We start from the raw sequence: 26,068 nt of genomic DNA, 5'->3' as shown, positions 1-26,068 counted from the left end.
TCAAAACAGCATTATATAACAAATGAGAGTAAAATTGCCTGAAATACTAAAAAAGTAAAAGGCATGTAACTTTGTGCATATACTGTATATATATCATCTCATCATATATATATATATATATATATATATATATATATATATATATATATATATGATATGAAAAACAGGGATTCTTTGATGTTCTACCCCTAGATGTCTAATGGAGATGACCTAGAAACAGTCTGGCCTCGTCCTCACTTGGATCATGTAAGCATCTCAGCTCGCATCCAGACTCTTCTAATCTTCCCTTAAAAATGGATTCTAGCATGCTACATTTATTATTCATCTCTCTTGCTCTTTCTTTTCCCTCTGTCTCTCTTTTCTCCCGACTTTCTTTCCCTCTCTCATCTACTCTTCACTTTGCCTCATTAACCCCTAGTAGTAGTGAATTAGGATGGGAACGACAAGGTAGTGAACGAGTGCCGTGCAGTCACACGCTGTTGAACCGGGCTGAAGTGCATTAGCACTGAGATTATTAAGGTCTGGACTGCTTTCATCAATGGCATTAGCTAACATAGGAGCCCACTGTAACTTGTGCTGCGCTTTAAAATTGATTAGCTTTGAAGATTTCGCCATGCACTGGGGAAATTACTTAGTAATAGTTGGTGCTACGTTTAAGAAGAGACATTTGTTAAGATTTGCAGAGTACGATCAACCTGCAGCATCTGATAGTTTCCTGTAAAGGGGGACATATTATGCACAGTCATATTCATACTTGTATTTTGTGTTTCTACTAGAACATGTTTGCATACTTTAATGTTCTGTTTTCTTAACAGAAAATAATGCAATGTGACTCCATGTATCTTTTTAAAACGTGGAGCTTATTTCACTGTACTGGTGTGACCTTTAAAGAGCGTGTTTATCGAAGAGGTATTCACATTATTTTTTCCCGTACTGTCTGTCTAATTGTACCTGTATTCATCCTCTGTCTGAAACACTGTCTCTTTAAGCCCCCCTCCCAAAAAAAGCCCAGTCTCTGATTGGTCAGCATTTCCAGGTCTTCCATATCTGCACTCTGCACCGTCATTGCAGCCAGGGAATGACTGTAACTTCACTGTAGCAGCACTTTCTACCTTAATATAGTATAGTTGTCACATCACAACTGTATAGAAGTTCTGACGGGCATTTAAAGACACAGTTTCTGAATACAAGTGTTTCTGATTTTGATACTTTTGCAGTATTTATATAGCACCTCAACTTGATTTATCATAAAAAAGACATGAACATTGTACTTTCTACAATATAGGTAAGATTCGGTGTGGAGTGTGTGGAGAGACACTGGTTTAATGAGAAGGAGTAGATGGATTTGCGTGTGTGTGTGTGTGTGTGTGTGTGTGTGTGTGTGTGTGTGTGTGTGTGTGTGTGTGTGTGTGTGTGTGTGTGTGTGTGTGTGTGTGTGTGTGTGTGTGTGTGTGTGTGTGTGTGTGTGTGTGTCTGTAGGAGAGGGGGTGCCATTAAATCTTTTAAGAAGACCCCTCATTACAGTCTACCCTTACAAAAAGCGCTACAAACCATTATCTAAGACGTGAAAGTGTGCATATGCTAACCACTAACATGTATGAACATTTCTATGCGAGCACTCTTTGTGTATGTGTGCGAATTCTGCCCTCCTCTTTAATGAGAGAAAATGATTAGAGAAAAATCGTGATCACACACACACACACACACACACACACACACACACACACACACACACACACACACACACACACACACACACACACACACACACACACACACACACACACACACACACACACACACACACACACACACACACACACACACACACACACACACACACACACACACACACACACACACACACACACACACACACACAAACGCTCAACTGTTATCAGGAAGAGGAACCTTTGATCACAGAAGAAGACCGACATACAGAGCGGAAAGAGAATATGTGAGCAGCAGATGAAACGGAGAAAATGAGAGAGCGAACAGAAGCGGAGAGAGGCGACGTGAAGAAGCAATGGATGATTCTATTTAGTAATTCATAACAGTAGTTTTACAGTGGCTATTTGAGTTAGAGTGAGAGTTATGGATGCCTTTCAGACATTCTTTAAACCTATTATATCCAACAACCTATATGGCTGTTTCTCACACACCGATAATAGCAGAGTTGGAAGCACCTGAGGCATGAAGTCACACCTGCACCTTGTATTCACAATGGTGCAATGACACTCTAAATACTGAATTGACCATGTGCTCAAGACTCAAGATTCAGGCTGGCAATGATGAGAATCAACTGATATCCACATATCCTGAGAAGGACACACCCATATGCATGCAGTGTTTCCTGCACAGATCTATACACATGGACTCTAGGTTACCCAGAGTCCACCTGTGGTAGCCCTGTGTGCTGTAGTCATCCTGGGTAGGATCGCACAGGCGGGCGACATTGTCCTCTGTACAGAAAGCTAGCTGGCCCACCGGCTAGTTCATTTGATTGAGTTGATTTCATGCTAAGTTGCATGCTAAGAGAGGGCACTAAGAGTGGTGAAAGATATATACTGTACATGCTTGGTTTGTCACACTCACATTATGGCTTAACAGAGCTGTATGTAATCCGAAATTGCCATTTAAAAGCTGTGCTGTCAGTAGAGAGAGAGAGAGAGGAAGCAACTGCAGAAAATGACACATTTTGCTGTTAATTTGGGAACATCCTGATAAGATTGGATGAGGGATGGTGCTCTGGGAAAGAGCTTAATTAAGTTGAAAAACTCAGTGTTAAATGCAATGTATAAATATCTGTTTTGTCTTGAGCGCCTGGTCTTAACCTTTATTTCCTCTACTGAATCTGATCCCTTTCATCATCCCAACATCTCCATACCCCCCCATCACTTTCTCATCCGTTCTGCAATTGCGTGACCGCACGCAGTTGTGTGAACTAATGACCGAGGGCTACCAACTGCCTGCACAAAGCCAGCTTCTGTGCTGCTGCCTGGGCCATACAACTCGTTCCGTGGCTGGCTGAGCCTATTGATGACACAACCCCCAACCCCCCCACCCCACACACACACACTAACGCGCCAAGGAACAAACTACAAAGTCCCCATATTTTCGAGCAGAGAGATACCACACATATCATAACAGTGAGAGAACAAGTTAACATACATTTCATCCCTCCTTGCGGACTACATCTACTGGTTAAATATTATTGGTGTGTTGACACAGTGTTTATTTGTTTCCCTTTTGGGTGGGGTTCTGGTGGACACAGACATTTATATGCACACACACACACACACACACACACACACACACACACACACACACACACACACACACACACACACACACACACACACACACACACACACACACACACACACACACACACACACACACACATACATACACATACACATACACATACACATACACACACACACACACACACACACACACACACACACACAGGGGGGGGGGGGGATTGACAGGGCAGCATTATGCACCAGTATGATAACAATCATCAGTCAATTAAGCCGTGACATGGTCTCTTGATAGTGACACCGGCAGTCCCAGTGGAATACATCAGTGACTCCACACAGTAATATAAACTTATAAACGTCAAACTGTCATTTGTTATTGACCCCTAGAATGCCACATGACTAATGTAGCTACTATAAAAAACACTTTGGGTGTAAAAGATCACACCGAAACAGCTTTAATGGTCAACTAGCTGCAGCAAGTATTTAATTATACTGATATTAATTATATTTTGATACTATACTAAAATAGTTGTCAAATTTTGATCAAATAATAGTCGTGACCGAAACCGTCAAGAGTCCATCATCCATCATGTCTTAGAGAGATTACACATCAAATTCCACCCATCATTCAATGTAGATTGTAGCTGCTTGGCTGGTGTCATCTTTCTCTCATCTTTTAAGATGGCAGAGCTGATAGGGAGCTCATGTTCTTGCTCAAGGACACCTCAACAGAACCAATGCTAACACGTTTAGAGAAACACTCTGGCTGTTGTAGAGGTCGATCATCTTATCTTTTGGTTGAAAAGACATTCACGCTAATCAATTAACTTTTTACGGTCTTACTTTTCCAGTATACTTTTGTTTTTGTTACGCTTGCCATCATTTTTAAGTGTTATGTTGGAACGGACTGCTCCTGCTATGAGATGCCTTGTGTTTGCTTCATTGATGCCTTGGTCAGATGAATGGCAGCTACTTCCTACTGCACCCACCTGAGCCTAGCACGGCCACAATAGGCACACAGCGGGCACTGAGGGCTCCCACCACCTGGCACACTGGCTATATACAAGCAGCAGATGGCTCAAATCAGTCCCCCGATGGAGGGCGCAGCTGAGGAATCCTAACGTGTGTTTGTGTGTAAATGTGTGTGCAGTTTCAAAAACAAGCACTTACAACAGGTATTGGATTATCGACTAGGATGCCCTCTTTTGTCTGGTGTCCTCAGACCACCTATTGAGATTGTGTATGTGTGCAAGCATGTGTGGGTCATGGTGAGAGACCTTTCATTGTCAATGCTCAACAGTGCCTTAAAGTGCAGAGGTGGCTGAGGGAATCCCCCCGAGCTTCGCCTAAACGTCCATCTGCTGACTGCTTTACAAAACAGACAGCGGAGACACAAAAAGCAGAGAAAAAGAGTGAGCTATCATGCCGTATGTAAAGCTGGTGTGCTGACAGATGAACAGGGGCACAAAATGACTTGCCGAGCCAAGTAGACAGAAATAATGTAACAGGGAATGGAGGCATTTAATCCTAAATATTAAGTACAGCTGATGGCCAGACCGCCGCTGTGTCCTTGTCCACAGCGGTATCCAGATGACCGCTGGAATTAGTTAATCACACCAGTGGACGTCACCTCTCTTCATCACTTCCTTCTCGCCTCCTCTTGCTTTTCTCTGCTCCCATCTTTCTATCTATCTATCTATCTATCTCCCTTCATCTCCCTGTATCTCTCCCATCTTTGCCCCTTCAAACCGGGACTCATTAGTAAAAGCTTCCCCTGTGTGAGTGTATGTGAGGCCTACAGAGCACAGAGGGACTTCATTAGTGCATTAAACACATTGTTTGTGCCACCGTCTTGCTGCTCTGGACAACCTTAAGCGTTAGGGTTGGTTAAAAATAGAATGAGTAGAGATAACACACAATATAAAAGCACTTCAAGTCAGGCCAAAATGAGGAATAAAGAGATGCTTCAGGTAAAATGATGTTACCTTAAACAGAAACATCTTCCAGGAGCCAGATAAATAAAATGATCCATTTAGCACACACTGGTAGTTTATTTCTAACCATATAGCCATCATAATACAGATTTCCCCATTATTTCTGTACCTGCAAACACAGTGCTTTGGCTTTTTCAAATTCTGCAAATCCTCCCACTCTCAAAGTAAGACGTAAAAACACACTAGAAAGCTGCCTTATTTTAGCACAGTCATCAATCCTACCAATACTCTTCCTGTTTCTACTCCTCTCTCCCATACGCACCCTCAGGCACAGCTATATAAACAGCATTCAAAGCCTGTGTTCTCCAGGGGAACAATCTCCATCATGGCATCATGGTCTGGTCTGGTCTGGTCTGACCAACTGTCAAAAGCTAAAAACACACTTTTGTAGAAACAGATCCTGATGACTCAAGCATCTTATTTTACTGATAGGATAATAAGCACACATGTAAAATCACAATTAGCCACAAAAACGGAGAGGACGGACGCCTGCCAGATCAGAGGAATAATCTCTTATCACAAGCTACTAATTCAGTTGCTCTTTTTCCGCCTTTTTTCATCATCCGTTTCTTTATTACTGTGCCTTTTGTTTCAGATTCCCCCTTACTGTACATTTTTTTTCCGGCACTGTTGTGAGTCTCTTTTAGGACACACACACACACGCACGTGCACACGCACACGCACAGAAAGAGGACATGTGACGACAGCTAAATAAATAAAGGGACTACTGCCAAGCTAAGTGAATGGGTGTCACTTTGACAAATGCAGTGCTGAATCTTAGTCAACACCGTATTATTTGTTGTCTCGCTTCCTCATAAACACGCGCACGCACACGCACACACACACACACACACACACACAAACAAATCCATGCCATCACAGGCGTACACATTATTATGCGTACTGTGAGTGACAAACACACAAACACTGCGTGCATACACAAACGAGCATTAAAAGCACACAAACACACAGGCTGATTATACATTCATAATATTGAATGGATGACAGGTCTTCAGCAGTGCAGCGGGAAACGGGGTGAATTCTAATGAGGTACCATTTACCCCGAGAGCTCCATCGTCTATAGACTGGATACCTAGCATGCACGTGAATACATGACACATAGTAACGAGTACCCAGGCTGCACACAAGCATGTTACATCGACAGAATTGTAATTATGGCATTGTAACCATGTACATCTAACGTGCAATTGTCATGTCAACCAAGAATATCTTCATCACAATTGTCACATTAAAGCTGCAGTATGTAAAAAAAAAGAAAACAACAGAAATTGAATCAGAGTGAGACCTCTTTGTGCAGCTCTCCCTCTCCCCTCTCTGTCCTGAGCCAATAGGAGCACACTCTCTCTCTTTTTCTGAAATTACCTGCGATTGGCCAAAGTCTCCCGTCACAAGCTAGATTTTCTAAAGTCTGAAAACAGAGCCAAGAGGAGGTGCAGATATCTATTTTTTTCTAAGGACACTAGAATTCCAATATGATCAAAGATTATTATGGATTTTTTGCCCAACATCACCATAAATATACTGCCAACCCCAGCTTTAATGTACAGTTAACACTGTTTCAGCGAGGGGCTTACTTGTTCCTCCACAAGAGGGTAGAACAGCTGCATCAGCGTGGTCAAAATACATGTCTGATGTTGACACAAACCCCAAACTGCGAGTGTCCAAATCAAAAACAAAAAATCATTAAGAAATTCACTCCTACACTGCTCTCCGAAAGAAAAGTTTATCTAAAAGTCAGACTTTGAAGATTAAAAGTCAATCTATCCATCCATCACTGCTCTATCCCTCCGTCCTACCCTCCATCTACCCATCTGAATTAGCCCACACTCCACAGCTGACCAGAGAGAAAAAGCCATTCACCAGTCATAGCCGTTGGATTGATTGAAGGCGAGCTCTTAAAATTAGAGGCGAGGCGGTACGTGGCGTTGGGATACAGCAATAACATTTTATGTGTGACGTGACTAACATGACAATCAATGACGGGAGTAGCCACAAACTTGCTTTAAATTGCTTGATAAACGAACATGTTTTAAAGCGGCACTTGAAGGTCCTGTTAGAAATAGCCACGAGCAAGAAAAGTGGAGTTTACTGCATTTAATCTTAGTGTAAAAAGAAGCTGCAGAGCGCATGGGTAAATGTTCATTGGTTAAGCTGCAAGCATACAGTTCCTTAAGTGAACAATTACCACTGGCTGAAAAGCTACTCATTGCTTAGAACAGAAAAAATGACACTAAACGAGTTGCATCTCTTTCTCTAAATGCCCTTTCAATGATGAGCAAATAGAATAGAATAGAACATAGAATTGACAGGCAATTTCCTTTTAACTACTGCGCTTGAAATCAAACTAAATGAAAAAAAGACAACAAGAACAACCTAATCAAACCAGCCAAATTCCATTTAAATGGAAAAAGAAAAATGTCTTACACGCATAAAAAGTCAAAACGGGCGGGATCATTCCTACCTTCTTCAGTTTGCCATTTCGGGTTCCAACAAAAGCCACAGTGTTGCCGCGATAGTCGTACGCCGCAACTGAGGTCATCCCATCATCTTTGTCGATAAAGAGCGGGGTGCCCTCAATGGTGCTGGTTCCACCCAGAGGCTGGTTAAAGTCCTGCCCACAGAAGTTATCGTCTATCTGCAGCGGCTGGAGGAAGGAAGAAAAGACAACCATCAAGACGCTTGATATAAGAATAAAATTGTTGCAAAATTAAATTCTCACCCTAAGGATTAGATTTTATAATATTCATGTTGTGGCTTAAAAAATTCAAAAGTATCGGAAGACGCTTGGGTGATTGGTTGTCAGTCAGGTGTAGTGTGTCAATTGTGCATTAGGATGTTCTAAAATGCCACAAAGTCTATTTTATCTTGTGCACTTTATTAATGTCCTTTTTTATATTTTGAAGAATTGTTTTTGTGTTTAACAGTTTAAAGTATAGAGAGAAGAGGAGATTAAGAGAGAGCAGAGAAGTAAATATAACAAAGGTCTGTATCAAGCCTGAGACAACAAGCATCTTAGCCTGGAGATTTCCAAGGACGTCCCTCAAATAAAATCTTGAAAGGAGCAGAGCCGTCTAAAAGTCTATTTGTTACTTGTTGCTATATCAAAGCAGGAGTACTGCCATACGTATTAGGTGTGTCATCTTATTTCAATGCTTTTACTTTATTATCGTACATGTTCAGCAAACCAAACATAAGCCATTCATAAACAGACTCCCACCGTGAAAAACCTTCAGCATATTGTACAGCGTTGGGTCATGGCGGTGACATGGCGGTAATGCTGGTGACCATGTGACAATATCTGCAGCATTCCCGTGTCACGAGGGGCCCATCGCCCCAAGCAATCCGCTGACCCATATGAGGCCTTAACCAATCAACACACACACACACACACACACACACGCACACGCACACGCACACGCACACGCACACGCACACACACACCACTGAGCATAATGAGTTCCCTAAAATGAAGTAGGGTTAAAGTGCAAGAAACAATAACTTTGAGATCACTCACATGTCCAATATTAACTTTCCCAGTTTCTTAAATGTGAGAATTTCCCATTTCTCTCCGTTTTGTATTATCATCTTTGGGTTTTTCACAAAATGAGCACTTTAAAGACATCAACTTGGGAAAGTTTTTTATGATTTATCAACTAACTCAAAATAATCATTACAATAGATAATGAAAGAAATATCTCCTAGCCCAAGGTTAGATTAAAAAAAACCTTTGTATGTTAATAAGTACATTCTGTGGGCGGCCGATGGCTGAATGGTCAGAGAACCCATTTCATATCTGTCCTGTGTAAAAAAGGCTTGGAAAACTGTCAAAAAAAATAATCTTTTAAAAAAAAAAAGTACATTTTGGATTATGCTTTAGCAATACTGTTTTTGACTGGGACCAAATGTGTTTGAGTGTGAGAGTGCAGGCATGTGTGTGTCAGACTCAAGGTTTCTAACCGACGGCTAAAGTGTGGAACTGAATGGGCATCACTGTTTGTCAACCAGAGCCAACAGAGTGGCGCACACACACACACACACACACACACACACACACACACACACACACACACACACACACACACACACACACACACACACACACACACACACACACACACACACACACACACACACACACACACACACACACACACACACACACACACACACACACACACACACTATGGGAGTGTGTAAATGGCGGTGTAATCCACAGACTTATCACTACATCATCTGATTGATCCACACAGGAGAAAGGATAACACCCGCCCTCCCTCACTTTCTCCCTCCCGATCTGCCTAAATTGCTTGCAGCTCAGCTCATGTCAATAACCCGTTTTACTGCCCTTTTCTACTTTCTCACTCTTTTTCACCATCTCCTTTCTAGCTGATACAGTAACTGAGCCCACATCAATATCCCCTCGCTGTCTTTTTCTAACTTCGTCCATCCATCCCTTCTTGTCTAATCGCTCTGTCTCCCTCTTTATCCAACCCTGCTCGACGAGGCAGACAACATCCACACTACTATGTTTTCATTTTAAATGCATAACTTTTGCTATGTTTACGCCTACTACTGAAGTCCTGTTGCCATGGGCGTTGCTGCGTGCCAATCAGTACTTTGATCCCCTTAAACGGAGATGTTTGTAAACACTGCTGACCCCATTTTACTTTGAAAACTACAAGTTATGTTTTAGTCTGGAATGGACCTGCATTATGTTCTTCGAAGAGTGTAGTGATGCGAGTGTGTGCAGGGTGGTAGGGCAAGGCTATCAACTGGAGTTAACAAAGAGCTTGCTCTTTCGTGTTTCCCTTTTCTTCCTTTGCACAGTGATGTCACACGGTAAAGGCAAAGAAAAAAAGAAATTCATTGAATGAGAGTGTGTCAGTGTGTGTGTGTGTGTGTGTGTGTGTGTGTGTGTGTGTGTGTGTGTGTGTGTGTGTGTGTGTGTGTGTGTGTGTGTGTGTGTGTGTGTGTGTGTGTTTGTGTGTGTGTGTGTGTGTGTGTGTGTGTGTGTGTGTGTGTGTGTGTGTGTGTGTGTGTGTGTGTGTGTGTGTGTGTGTGTGTGTGTGTGTTTAAGAAAGTGAGAGACAGGAACACACTCAGCCATTACCTGAAACAACTTCCTTTTGTAAAAACTAATGGCTAGGGGGCAATTTCTTCTCTTGGAACAAAGGCGTCTGACAAACACACACACACACACACACACACACACACACACACACACACAGAGAGACCCCCGCCACACACACACACCTACACACAAGCAATCCAATGTCGTCACGGCCTAAGAAAAAAAAGTTAAAAGGGTTAATCCATCCTATAAAAAGAGACTCACTGTCGAAAATACTGCATACAGAAGCCCCAAGAGTCCATTAGGGTTAACACACACCACTACAAACATAATGCGCACACACACTGTAGCCTATGTAAGTCTCTCTGTGGTACTGGAGGCTAAAGGTGGTATAGCATTCTTGCAGATCTGGAAGGTTTAAACAGCATAGATCAGCATGAAATAAAAGGCGTTTCCCTTGGGGTTGGAAAACATTTTAATGGCAGCTACATTCTTATGTTGGTTCTGCAATTTAAGGCACTAAAAGATCCCCACGTGAATTGGAGCTGATATTCTGTATGGAAAGAATATTCCACTCTGTGGTCTCTGCAGCGTTATTGGCTGGAGTGTTGGGACCGTGTTTAACGTTCTGCAGTGTTTTCAAAGACCCACGACTCCGTCAGGGATGAAAGAGTTAAGCCAACAACCTTCCACTGACTTTGGCAGCATGTTCTTACAAATGCAGAAGAGGTTTCTTGTTGTGGTTTTTCACAGCGTGCATGTGGCGTGGAACGAATTTGTGGATTTGCAGTTCACTGGGGCTTTGTCTTTTCTTCTTAAGACCCACTCCCACACAAAAAGGAAGTATGGGTGTGTCAACACTGAAAACAGGAGCTAATGATGCTTTTTCCCACTACCACTATTCTAATCACTTCTAATCTCTTATTTCATAAAGAAGTAGGTTTTTATTTAAAATGATTATACATTTGTACATTGCATATGAGGGTTGCAATTTGCAACTAAAGCTTTTTTCATTATTTATTAAACTACCAATCCATAGCTCTGGTTATAAAATGTAAGAAAACAGTAAAAAAAATACCCATCACAAATTAAGTAACATCTTAAAATACTTGTTTTATCTAACCTACAGTCCAAAAGCCAAATCTTCTCAGCATGTGAAATTTAAAATATTCACTTGTGCAGTGTAACCAGTGAATTTCTCTTATTTTAAGTAATTGATGATCAAATAGTTAATTATTAATATTCTGCCGAATGATTAATCAACAAATCATTAAAGCTCTGCTACATATCCAAATTGACAGAATATAAATATGGATATGCAGCACATTTTGAAAATGTTAAATATACAGAGTGATAACCTGACTCATCTGGTGGTTTTTTACACAGAAACATCTGAGAAGGCGTCATTAGAAACTGATCTGGAAAGGGCAGGTGCTTTAACAAAAGGTGATTTGATGAACCATCTGCCGATCAAACTCTCACCTAAATGATTCAGGAGAAAAGAGTAAACATTTTTTTGACCATTCTCTTCTCTCAGTGAAGAAAAACTCTCCAGTTTTGAAAAACTGATGCTACTGCAGCACCTTAGCTAACCTTGGTCGCCTCTCTTGCCCCCCCTCAACACTCAACTGCCAGTAGCTCCTCACAGGATGCTGATGACCAGTTGACTTCTAACCCAGAACACAAATGCATTACTTGGCGCCTGACAAGATGGATGTTCGAGTGACATGTGAATGCAATTATCACATCTCCTTATCTCGAGAATTTGGCATCTGTGCAAAGTAATGAGGATAAAGCATTATACTTGTGTAAAGTACATGTGAGCTGTCAACTAATAGTCAAGTTCACAGAGAAATATGTCACTTAGACACTGCTGATACAATTATGAGAATTGCACACATACAAAGAGAAACGCGCACACACACACACACAAAAAAACAATTGTATATATATATATATATAAACTGAGAGGGGTGGTCACACGTGTCATTGGCTAACAGCCACAACTGTGGTGGTTTCCCCTGGGTGTAGCCACTTCAGCCACTATACACCGGAGAACGATGAAATATAGTCCTTCACCAAACGTGTGTGCACAATAACACTGAGTGGTTACAGACGTGTGTTGGTTGTAATGAAGGAAATGGGTGAATAATCATTCCGCTATGATTGCTATTTCTTTGACGAATTATGTCAAGAAAATATGTCTGGGCACAAATTACACCGATCTCAAGTGGAATTTGTCAATAGTGACCTTGAGTCAGAAAAACGTATGGAAACCGCAGAATACCATATGGGCTTGTGTACAGGGACACAGTGTTGTTGTTTGAATACACTGCTGTGAATTATGGTCATTAAGGTGGAAGGAAAACATGTATGGCAAACTCAAAAACACTCATTCATCTGGCAACATGAATTCATAGGGCAGCACATTGCATTAACAGGCACCTTGTTTGTTTGTGCAGAAAAAACTATTTAAAAAATACATTGGAAAGGAGTGGAGAGGACATAAGAGCAAAGGACAGAAGTGGATGGTATTAATGCTTATAGCGTGGTTGTAAGAAAGGCCTGCAATTCATCTGTGTGTGAAGTTGTGCATGCATGTTTGTGCAAACATATGTGTTGTGTACGTAACTGCGTGTCAGAGAAGAAGTGGAAAAGAAGCCTCTTTCTTTACTTGAGTCTCAAACATAACGTGCGTGTGTGTGTGTGTATGTGTGTTTGTGAGAACAGGAAAGATGTAAAAGAGAAGTGGACGGCTGTAAACGTAAATGATCTGGCAACAACAACCAAAGGAGCTGTTTCTCTGCAGCCTTGCACATTGTTTCCATATCAGATAATAAAGGTTTTTCCACAGTACACACACACACACACACACACACACACACACACACACACACACACACACACACACACACACACACACACACACACACACACACACACACACACACACACACACACACACACACACACACACACACACACACACACACACACACACACACACACACACACACACACACACACACACACACACAATGAATTGCTGGCCTCATGATATTAGCTTACTCTGAAATCTCTTCGTACAGCACTGACACCAGGACTCAACAGCTGTAACTGTAGAATAACCCAGACTGCTATGTTTTTTGTTTTTATTTTGACGCCCATGCCAGTCATTCTAGCTCCGATCCATTATAATTAAGCAATTATAATGAATTTATACATTTAAATATTTCTGATTCTAATTCTGAAGCATTTCCAAACTTTTAAGACATTATATAAACCCCAAAGTTATGGCAGTTAGTTTTGTAATTTTAAATTTGTTAATTATTTCAATTCATTAAACCTACAGATAATCACTGCCTTGTGCCAATTAACAGCCTAATCCCAAAGGTTCAGTAAGCACTGCACACGACACAAACGTATATATAGAGCATGAATGTAAAAACAAACACAAGACAAACATCTCTAAAACAACGTCTGGGTTTATGATAACAAGACATTAAAGTCTCATAAGGCTCATCCCTGACGTCAGCTGTGATGCTATTGGCTCCATGGAGACAGTGTTTGACTGTCTCAAAGGTGTTAGACAAAATGCATGATGCATTAACAACATCTTTAGGGAAAGGTAGAGTGTTTCTACAGGCTGATGATTTAAAACTGAAGACAAGAAGGGTTTACGGAAAAACAATATGAGGAAGAAATGTTTTTTTCCCAGACTATTTACAATCTATGAGTTGTTTCCTTCCAAGTTGCAGTATCTGTTTTCTAGAATATGCTATGGGATCCAGAACTGATCAATAATTTAGGAAAAAAGATGACTGTATTAATTCCATATTCATGGGTTGCAGGGTAGTCATTTCTATGTTGAGTGCACTCCAGGCAGACAGTGAAACCTCAAGGAGTGGGCACCTATTCAGAGAGCTGCTTCCAAAAGCTGTCACCACATGTTTAGACCGCAGTCCAACTGAATATGAGAGACAGAGGAGGAAAAATGGATGGATGCTATATGGAGTATCTACAGGAAGAAATACACAAATACAGGCTGATCAACAAGAAGAGGGTTGTTAATCAAAAGACCCAAAACCAGCTGAGCAATGTCGATGAGGAAAGTAAACAAACAAACTTCTTCTCTGCATTATCAAACACCACAGGTGCCCTTGAGCAAAGTACTTGACCTCTGACTACTCTGATGAAGATGCTCAGTGACCAGCAGTGGCAGTGGTTCAGCAGATTTATAGGTTTTACAAATAAAAATATATTTTAAGAAATTCAAATGGTACCTGTACTGCATATTAGATAATAAGCATCAGTTAAAACATATATCATTAATGTGAACCAAATTAAAGTTCAAGTAATACAATTCAACAGTCTACTGGGTCCACTATTACCCACCTGGTTATATAAAGAAACATCCAAATGTAATGTAGGAACCAAAGTAATGTTTGAAGAGAGTAGTTATTCACTTCTCACAGAACACAGAAACAGCAAATGTATGACTGGAAAATGATTATTTAAAGTAGCTCACCATGGGAACCAATTAGTAAAGCTGTAAGCAGATGTTTGCATTTAAAAAGAAACTTAAATGATCCCATATTATGCTCATTGGCGGAATCATACTTGTATTCTGGGTCTCTACTAGAACATTATTTTTTCTGTATTCTCTCTCTGTCTGAAACGCTCTGTTTTAGCACCTGTCTCTTTAAGCCCCCCTCCTGAAAAGTCCCAGTCTGCTCTGATTGGTCAGTGTTACCAGGACTTCTGCATCTGCACTCTCATTGTAGCTGGGGAATGACAGCAGCAGCACTTTATACCTATATATAGTATAGTTGTGACATCACAACCATACAGAAGTCCTGACGGCTCATTTAAAAGGCACAGTTCCTAACAACGGACTGTGTCCATTTCTCTGTAGATTGAGTGTTTTAATACTTTCACATTATTAATATTGCACTCCTGCTTGCTTTATATATAAAAAAGACACTAACTTTTTATAATATAGGACCTTTAAAGAAAACAAACACAGAGAGACTATTAGCATGTGCAATACAACCCTTGTCCCACATTCTCTGATTACTCCTGATAACGATGTATGCATCACACCACCCACATACAGTGCAGATCAATACATAATTACACTGACAATTAGTATCATTAGAGGGGTGCTAGAGATGGGGATTTGTTGAGCTAAACACTACTCAGAGAGAGACAGAGAGAGAGAGAGAGAGAGAGAGAGAGAGAGAGAGAGAGAGAGAGAGAGAGAGAGAGAGAGAGAGAGAATTAAGTAGCTCACACAGTCTGCATGGGGTCTTTTCCAAAAGGTTTTTTATTGTCCTTTAATAACGGGATAAGAGCGACACTTGAGCACAGAGTGGGTGTGAAATTGTTAGTTCACACATAACGCCATCAAAAGTCTATCCTGTGTACAAATGAACAAATGTCAATCAAATCACCAAATATTTTAACCCATTAGTACCAATAACGTTAAAGACAACCTGCCCAATCGGTGTCTCCTAGATCAACTCATTTAGACTTTCAATTAACTCCGCACATCAACTCTGGCTCAATTAATCAGGTCTAATTACTTAAACGCATTTGCTGGCACATCCTTTTAGATTAGGTCTGCAGAAATAGGACTGTGTTTTACAAAGACTACAAGTGAATTAACTTCATTAGATGATATTCATAATGACGGATTTAATAAGGTGAGGAGCTGGCCAATTACACTTTCTTTTTTCTGTAACAAGCAATGAAAATCTGCTCCGTTTACTTTATGAGAGCTTATGACATTCAGATTTTTTGTTGGAACGCCTAACAGCAGAGAAAAATTATATTTAATTATAATTTTTTTGTCTAAATTTCCACAAATAAACAATACATTTAAACAAAACAAGAGAACTAAATCTAATAAAGAATACAGGACCCTGGGGGAAAAAAGAGAACTCATTAAGTGCTCTACCGCATTCAGTTCAGTGAGTCTGAAAAATATTCTCCTACAGTGTGTTCTTATCTGCCATAGGTAAAAGGATGGGTTATAACGTTACATTTGCATCTGCTATACTGCTGTAATCAATCTCCAGGGTGTAGCTCACCACAGGACGTTACTTACTCTGATAACCATGTTTCTCTTAGCAGCTACCCCGACTACATACACACATCAACACACACACACACACACACACACACACACACTTGCAGTACCCTGATAACTAGCTCCAGCAGCAGCAATATCAGTTTGTTTGAAATGAACCTAAACTACATAGTTTAGTATATGACACAATAGTCTTTACGCTCAACTCTTAATCTCAAATCTAATTAAAAATAAAAACTTACATTAAACATGTATTTTTGCTTGAACAAAAACAGATCATAGCACCACCCACGCTGCCTCGCAAGTAATGCCTTGCAGAAATATCACAGCAATGAGCACTATCACTAACAGGCTACCAAAATTGGAATAACTAAGAGAACACAAGTGATCGCTTCATTATTATTTCAGGTTTGGCATAAAATCTCACCTTTGACACTGATGGTCGTGCAACAGCTGGCCTCTGCAGCATCAAAAATATGAATGCTTGAGACTGACTCTTTTTGTTCTATGATTGATCTCCGATTGACTGATGCTTTGGGTTGTGACAAAGTTCAAAACCTTCTCATCCATCTGGTGATCGAGAGAAAGCAGCTTGACATTTTGAATAGTCTTTGTCAGATATGAACCTCATGTGGTGCAGTGGAGCTTCTAGTGAGGAAAAAAGGAAAGTCCAAGCCAAGTTTTTCTTCTTTTTTTTCCCCCAATGATCATCACACGGGTACAGGGACTGGTCAGGATTTGTCTGTTTTCATTACTCTGCATGAACTAAATAAGCAATTTCAAATGCAGTTGCAGCTAAGCTCCGGATGCAGTGATAAATAATAATAAATAAAAACTAAAAACATGTTAAAAATGATGAAATGACACATGTGCCCCCTGCTTTAGGGTACTTGTCCCCCCACCCTCTCCCCCCGCGCCCCAGGCCCGTTTGTACTCACACTGCCTGGGCCTCGCGCAAATGCTTCTCGCTAACCATACGTCATCACGCCGTAACACGGCACACGCATTGATTGACTTCATCGCGATGCGTCTCTTTGTTTACAAATCTTTCCATAGACCTCGGAGTTTTTGTGCATCTTGTTTTTGAATATTTTCATCCGACCAAATCTGCAGTAAACACTCCACCTCTGCATCACACCAACGTGAACCTTTCGCCACCATTGTTGTTGTTGTTAAATGTCCGCGCATGGTCCGTCCTTCTAATTTCTATGTCCGAACAGGCGGACATAAAGGACGCCAGGACCGCCGTAGGCATCGTGCTCGTACACGTGCGCGCGCTCGTGCATGTGCAAACACGCTCTACAAAAGCCCACCTCTCTCAGACGGGCCGTAGACGGCCCGCTGTCCGCAGTTATGCACGGAGCGGGTGCACTCACACTGCTCAAACGCACTAGGCTTTAGCTGAAAAAACGGTTTTGGTCCGGTGCGGAAGGACAGTGTGAGTGCGCCCTAAGAGTCCAGCGAGACAGAGTCTGTTTATATGTTCTTTTAATCCTGCAACTGCAAACTCAGATTTGATACATAGAATGTAAATGTAGGTTGCTGTCTCAGAGGTTGTTATGTCCTGTAGCAAAGGGATTTTGAGAACAATAACATACAGACAGTGGAAGGGGAGAGAGAAAGCCAGAATCTGGCCACGCGCTGGATGTCAGGCTTTATTCCAGCACTGTATTGAGCTAGACTAAAAGCTAATGTGACCATGGTTCCTTGTGCTGCGCTGGTGTTCAATCCCATGACTTTCCCTTGACTTTCTATAACTGAGTGTTTTCTAACAACCTAAAAGGTTACAGCTGGCTAGCTTAATGTTTTGCTTGCCGTGGAGAAAAACTGCTGGAAATCAACATTTAATGTGATGACTTATATTTTGCAACATGACCCCTAAGCAAAAAGATCCCCTGACTTTCTCCAACTGAAGGACACCTCCATTAATTCTGTGATATTTCATAAAAAGCAAAAGAGTTTGCTGTGTTCCTGAGTCCTTCGTATAATAGCGCCTACTCTAAAATATACACGCCCTGTCAAACGAGCCAACACACACACACACACACACACACACACACACACACACACACACACACACACACACACACACACACACACACACACACACACACACACACACACACACACACACACACACACACACACACACACACACACACACACACACACACACACACACACACACACACACACACACACACACACACTTGACATGACAGAGAGCCGTGCTGCTGAGGAGGACAGTGTGGTGACCAGGTGACGGACACCGATATTATTTGTGCAGCAGCCAGCGTTCAATCACCCTCTTCTCTCCTCCCTCTTTCTCTCTCCCCTCTTTCTGTCATCCGCCCTCTTCTCCTGCTGTTCTTGGCAGAGGTGGCGAAAAGATTTCTAGGGCTATCACTCTTCCTCTCATCCTCCTCTTCTCTCCGTGAGTGAATCACAGCCTCTCCTTCGAGCACACTCTGGCTGTAAAAGGCGTGCTGCCCTCTCCTTGGCTGTTTTTCCTTCTCTCAGTCTCAATCTACCTTCATGTCATTTGCTCAGTCTATTCCTATTTCCACTCACAATCTATGAGAATCAGAATCAGAATCAGAATCAGAATCAGGTTTATTGCTAAGTATGTTGGACATACAGAGAATTTGACTCCGGCTTATGCTTTGCTCACAGTTTCCAAACATTTAACAGGACAAACCTAAACATAACAATAACAATAACATTTACAGAACAATAACAGAACAATAACAGAACAACACAGAACAATAATTTAAGATAAAAAATAGAGGTAACATTAAAAATAGGTTAACAAGGAAATATGAGAAATTTAAAATAGAAAGATAAAATAAGTGTGTAAAGTAAAGTGACTAGGCTGTTATAAATATCTTTGTTGAATAGGTGAAAAATGTTGGAAAATTGTGTCCGGTAGACTGTCCATACTGTAAAACTTCCTCCCGAGTGTACCGGATCACGGAAGGACAACTTAAAACGCAACAAAAAAACAAAAACAAACAAGGAACTGCGGAGCTAAGCGCCGAGGCAGCCGTCCGTGGCGCCATCTTGGATCTACTTATCACCCAGAAGACGACCAGAACCATGTAGAAGTTCTTCTCGATTGGTCTTCAATATACGGTGTATTGCTGGTGTAACAGGGATTATATCTTCATTCTCCATCTGGCCTGCAGAGTGCTGTTTTGTTATTGTGTGTTTCAAATTGCGGCGTACAGGGGCTGGTTTAGAGTGGTTAGAGAAGCCGCCCTATGTAAAGAGGCTGAAGGTCCTCAAGGTAGCAGCCGCGTGTTCGACTCCGACCTGCAGTTCTTTGCTGCATTTATCCCCCTCTCTCTCTCTCTCACCCCATTTTTCTGTCTGTCCTATAACACTCACTCTGTTTCTCTCATCTTCTCAACAGCATCCTTCAAATTCCCTTACTCTCTCCTGTACCTTGCTTTGGCATCTCACTCTTCCTATCCTATCATATCTCATTCTCAGTCTCAGTCTCACTCTCTAAATGTTTAAGTATTGATCCAATCTCAAACTGGGGAGGTCAGGGGTTCACTAATAAAACTCAGGGACAAAACAGACACACAAACACATGGGCGTCCAAACAATTTTCTTTACGGAGATACAGCCACAATCTCACTGTACCCATAAACATACATATAACATATACAACAATGTAGTGTTGTTGTAGTGCATGGTGTACCGATAGTAGAAAGGTACCGCGGTACCCAGTCGTTAAAAACGATTTATTAGTATCTGTACTTTATGAACTTGTGTCTGTGTGCAGCTCCTCTCTGCTTCATCTCTGTCTGCAGCCAGAGTGGTCGTGGTTTCATGGTGATATGTCACCTGAGCGAGACAGACATGGCTGACAGTGGCCCGAGTGCTCCTGCCGACCGCCCTATATGTTGAAAAAGCAAACGCACGGAGCGAAATATGGAAGTATTATTCCTACGTTGCCGAGAGTAAGGGCAAGCCCACGGACACCACAAAACCTGACAAATGACCAACTTGGAGAAACATCGAGCTGACAGACATGTGGACTTGTTCAAAAAGTTTTGAGAGCTGCAGGTTAGAGATGGATGACAGAAATATCCCCCAGATGTAATGTTCAGTCAAGCAAGTGTTTATTTTGTGACAACTGAACTTTTTTACCGTCAGAGTTGCACGATGCAGTCAGGGGTAAAGCTAACTGTTTAACTGTCCGATGTGGTTCACACATCTCTGTATGCAAACAGATCACACTGGAAACATTAACTTTACCAAAACATGCACTGGTGTTCACAAGTCTGCTGATCAATGACACAACCATGCCAAGACCCTTACATATATATATATATATATATATATATATATATATATATATATATATATATATATATATTTATTTATTTATTTATTTATTTTTTGACTTTTTAAGTTTAAGTGTTTTTATAAATAAAAAGAAAGAAATCCTTATAAATTCCACATTCTGTCATCTAATATTTTTTCCATCTCTTTTGATGATGTTTTAGTTTTACGCCTTGGTATCGTTTCAGTATCGGTATCAAGGTATTTTAGACACGTATTGTACCGAAGACATAATTTTGGTATTGTGACAAGACTACCCTAATGAGGGCCAGAGACTAGAAACTATGACCAAGCATAAATATGAACTCCACACAGGGAGCTGACAAAGTCCCTGGCCATCCATCATGGCTGTGTGGCTAACAGCTGTCCAGTCCTCCCAGCCCCATCCCACAACCCTTGCCCTCTCCACCGCTCTATGGCAGGGTCAACCTAAACGTAATCGCCCTCCACCCTCACAGCCTTTCCCACACTGCGCAGTCAAATGTAGCTGAGATGGGTATTTATTAGTTTTTGTATCTTTAAATTTAATCTAGCTGGGGGTCCATGCCAAACACCAGTAGCTTAGAGGTTAATGAACTGTGGAGCAGGAGATTGCAGTTTATGTATTAGACTGTATATAGAGACGGGCCGCGGATGGGACATGGGCCAAACAAAAAAATCAAAAACCTACAATATTTTTTCTCAAAGACGTTCTCTTTCAATGTACTGTAGGTCATTTTTATAATGTTGATGTTTGTCTGACTGTTAATTATTCTGTTATGTTTTATTTTAATTAGTTATTTTATGATGTAAAAAAATTAATAAAACGTTATGATTGACAGCTATGATTGACTCGTGATTGGTTGGGTGGGTGTTTGGACGAGACTTTGATACTGCCCGATCACTGCTTCACGGACTAGTAGTAAAATTACATGGCGGTGCTCATATCATGACATGCAAATTTATATACTGTCTATGGTTTATATACCTAGTTCAGCTGGAGAAATGGTTGTGGGGATAGTGGGCTGCCAGTAGTAGCTGACAGTGGAAGAATGGAATCTATTAGCTGACTAGTACGCCTCAATTTCTTGTGCTTTTTTAGTTCTGCTGTATGATTCAGCCTTGTCTGTGTTTCTCTGTGTTTGTGATGTGTAGTTATGTTGCACAGCACCAGCTCGCACACTGAAAAATGATATCAGGCATCTTTAGATCAGATTTGAATGAGTGAGGTTAAGGTCAGTGGTCGGCAGCTGACATTAGGTTACTGCTTAGGGGCAACGTGGCAGACGTCATTAACCTGAGGCTGATCCCTCAAGCCTTGCTGCTGTTGTGGGGTCAGCCAATCAGCTTATCTCTAGGGCTATTAGTATAGCTATCATCACTGATGACAGCTTATATGGGACAACAGTTTCTTGAGAGAATGTTTAAGTGGTGATAAATTATGAGTGAAAATAATGCTCATCACTATGGTAACAGGCCAGTATGGCAGAATGGGATGGTGGTGGAGATGGGGATGCTCTTTCTGTAAAAATAACTTGAATAAAACCAACAATGCATGCCGGCTCACAAATATGAAATGGAAGCCATCTTTATTGGTAACACGTGTGCTTCCCTGCTATGACGACTAAAAGCGTGTTTAGTGAAATATAAACAAGTATGTCTAGTTTGGAGTCTTATCGAAAGCCAACACACTGCACAGGCCTTTATACTCCTTTGAGGCTGGTTAGTGCTTCTAAAATGATCATGACTGCAATCCTCTGGCTAAAAGCTGAGGAGGTAAGCAGCTATCAGCACAATGCACTTATCTACATGGCACGTACATTTGCACATGCAGTATTTGACTGGTCAGCCGAGTGAGTTACACGATGATGTTGTACTGCACCACATAGCAGGTAGTCGAATTATTCGATGTTCTAGCCTGCAATTTGTACCAAAGCACCAAGAGTTCCTGCCGCACCAGTCCAAAGGGTTTAATTGATATAAATGAGATGGCCTTGCTTCTTTGCCTCAGAGCTATCGTCAGGTTGATGGGCCCACAGAAAGAAAAGCATTAAAAAGAACGAAGGCAACCACTGGACAGAAAAGAGACATCTACAAAAGGTGGCAAAAGAGAGGGAGAAAAGGAGGTGAAAGAGGACTTGGCTGGGTCATTAACATCACTTACACTAGTCGCAACAAAGAGTGAGTGAATGGTTAGTGTGTACATGCTTGTGTGAGTGTGTGTGTGTGTGTGTGTGTGTGTGTGTGTGTGTGTGTGTGTGTGTGTGTGTGTGTGTGTGTGTGTGTGTGTGTGTGTGTGTGTGTGTGTGTGTGTGTGTGTGTGTGTGTGTGTGTGTGTGTGTGTTGTGTGTGTGTGTGTGTGTGTGTGTGTGTGTGTGCACAAAGAAGACACCTGCTGGAAAAAATGGTGTGCACTGACATTTACAGAAAAAGCTTTAAAACAGATATTTTAATTAAGCTATCTTAAGAGAGAGTGAGATGGAGGGGATGGATGGGTGAATTTAAAGAGCACCAAGGATGGAAGATGAGGTCGCTGAAACAGGTGGTCAACTAAGAGTGAGGTTCATTTAACACTAATAGAAGGAATAAAGGCATAAGAAGCTTCGGGCAGATGCAGCCTGAAGAGAGTGGGCAAGCAAGGGGAGACATAATAGAAGGAGCCGGAGGAAAGAAATTCAGCGAAAATAAAAGGATGTGAGCAGTTACAGTTTCCCCCTACCATTATATTAGGGGGGCACTGCAACAAGCTGAAATTCTTTATATATTTTGTTCTGCTTGAAACCAGAAAGTGATTTTTGATTCAACTTTGGACTGTTTCTGTTGGACACCATTATTTGGACCTTTTGGACAATTATTTAAAATACATTTTCTGATGCTGAGTGTAGCCCATTGTGCAATACACTGATTTAAGCGGAGTTTGCATTGTGGCTCTGATTATTGTTTGTATAATTGTGATCCTTCTGTCTGTTGATTTGTAGAATGTTTTAACACTGATTCATTTATCCATGTGGGTACTGACCTTTCAATACAAACCTAACCATTAAATTGTCTGATTAAACACTGACTGGCACCCACCCCCCAAAAAAAGAGCACAAAGAATAGATTTGAGCTCACCGAGTTGATGCAGGCGAGCTCCTTGTTGAGCAGCCAGGGTAGGGAGAGTTTCCCATCTCCCTTGTAGCAGGACTGAATTCTTTCTTTGATCTTCTCTTTTATCCTCCTCAGGGTGAACAGGCACAATGCTGACTCTTTGGGTGGTTTGGCCCGATTCTTCTGACCCTGAGAGAAGACTGTGAAGAGGATGTCTTCATTCTCAGAGATCCCCAGAGAGTTGGCCAGCTGCCGACCTGGCCGAGCCAAGAAGGCATCCTGAACCAGGCGGTACTCTACCCCATCTTTAGTACAGCCGATGGGGAACTCGACGTAGGAGTAAAACTTTGGGTCGTCCACGCAGAGGCGGACAATTTTGGAGGTGAAGAACTGCTCTCCACTGGCATCGGGTGAAGTCAATTGGGTATCCAGCTGCATTGTGAGATAATAGACAAACTGCTCGCTGCTGAAGCTGTAAACATAATAGATGTCGAAAGCAGGGAACTTTGACAAAGTGTCGGAGGGGATCTTAAGCTGAGAGGAGACAAACTCATCCTGATAGACAAAGCTGAACATGTCTGCATTTTCTTCATTCTCCATCAGCTTGCGACTTGACAAAGTGGGGAAGTATTCAGATTTGCCATCAATGGGGGTTCCGATGAACAGCTTACTGGTCGGACTGTGGGGGGAGCTTATGATGACTCCAGACATGGTACCTGACTCTGCCACGCTGGAGAGGTAGTGCTCTTTGCGGTGGTGGGGCTCGCCGAGTTTAAAGAGGTCATCCAGACGTAAGAACTGGCAGATCCCCTGCGAAGTGCTGCCACAGGCAATGAGGCGGTTCTGTGCGTAGTCAATGAGAAGAAGTTTGTTCACATTGGGGGTCTGGGCCAGGTCATGAGGGCAGGACTGGACACTGGGTGGAGGGTAGCACTTCTCATTGTCCACCACTGGGCCAGTCATGTGGCTGCGCAGTTTGGTCAGGTTGCTAGACAGCTTGAAAATCCAGTTAACGGCTCCCACATAGACTTCTCCAGTTTTGTTGTGGATGGCCAGATGCGTAAGCCCCCACTCAGCAGGGGCAAATCGTTTGAAGGTTGGGGGTTGGCCTCCAGAGAAGGATGAGCTCATGATAAGTAAAAGCCCTAAGAGGAGAAACAAGTTCCCCTGGCCATGGGAAGCCGCTGACCGAGCTAGGGGGCACATATCTGGGCTGTCTAGAGGCAAGGCTTAGGGGGGCTGTGGAAGGAGAAAGAGAGGAGGAAAAGGAGGAGGAGTATAAGCTCTGGTACCAAGACCCAAGTCAGAATTTTCTTTTCGTTCCTGCTCTTCTGTCGAGGAATAAGGGAGGACAGCTTGAGGGATAGCGAGAAGGACGAAGGGAGGAGCAACAAAACTCCTATTGATCTGCTGTCTTGTTCTCAGCGCTGTGAGCCGTCATCAGGAACATCCACAGAGGCATGAGGTGGGAGCCCTGGAAGGCAGAAAGAAAAAACATAGTGAGCATCCAAGTAACATTTTCTATTGATTATGCATCATCAGGCAGAGAAGGCTCACAAATTGCAAAGCCAAAATTAGAAAAAAGAAAAGCCGACATTTGCCCCAGTAATAAAATAAATAATATCATATCAAGTTTGGAGGGCCAATGTGTGTCTGCATTTAATTATGAGTGAAGGTAGCAGGGGAGACATGGAGCGATTATTAAAGGCTCTGTACACATAATGGGGGCCTTGCAGGAATGAGTTTCAGACTCACAACGCTGAGTTCTTTTAATATTTCATAACTTTATCTTTACCATGGTGGCTTTGGAGGAGGCATGTGTTTGAAAAAGTGCCAGTGGGCACAGTTACATTGACAGCAAGAAATTCATAGCTGCTCAACGGCAGGGTTTCAATTGGTATCAACACACTCTATTGCACCTCCTTACTGTAATTATGCCTGCAGTCTACGTAACTATATCCAGGTATCAAGTTCTCATGACAGCACAGTAGGTCACCACACACACTTCCCTCAAGTGGGGAAGCGAGAGATCAAAATTAGAGAATAAAAGTATAAATACTTGATTCAATCCAAAACATTGTTAGTTATTAGCACAGCAGTGGCATAGCCACAGTGAATATTCTATCAAATTGTGCACAATAAAAAATAACAGTATTTCAGAATAAACTATGCATTTATAATATGTTTTCTAATTTTGATCTCA

General features: G+C 41.8%; 1 protein-coding gene across 1 annotated transcript in view; it reads right to left on the bottom strand.

The window, feature by feature from the left end:
- Positions 1-26,068, bottom strand: part of plxna1b (plexin A1b) — a 197,687-nt gene that overhangs the window by 137,059 nt on the left and 34,560 nt on the right. Inside the window, 2 exon segments of the mRNA XM_083938601.1 lie at positions 7,743-7,925; positions 23,890-25,339. Coding sequence (XP_083794727.1) covers positions 7,743-7,925; positions 23,890-25,071 — 1,365 coding nt within the window. The 5' untranslated portion in view covers positions 25,072-25,339.

Source organism: Echiichthys vipera (genome assembly GCF_963691815.1).
Source record: "Echiichthys vipera genome assembly, chromosome: X".
NCBI lineage: Eukaryota > Metazoa > Chordata > Actinopteri > Perciformes > Trachinidae > Echiichthys > Echiichthys vipera.
This window is presented reverse-complemented; position numbering and strand designations above follow the sequence as displayed.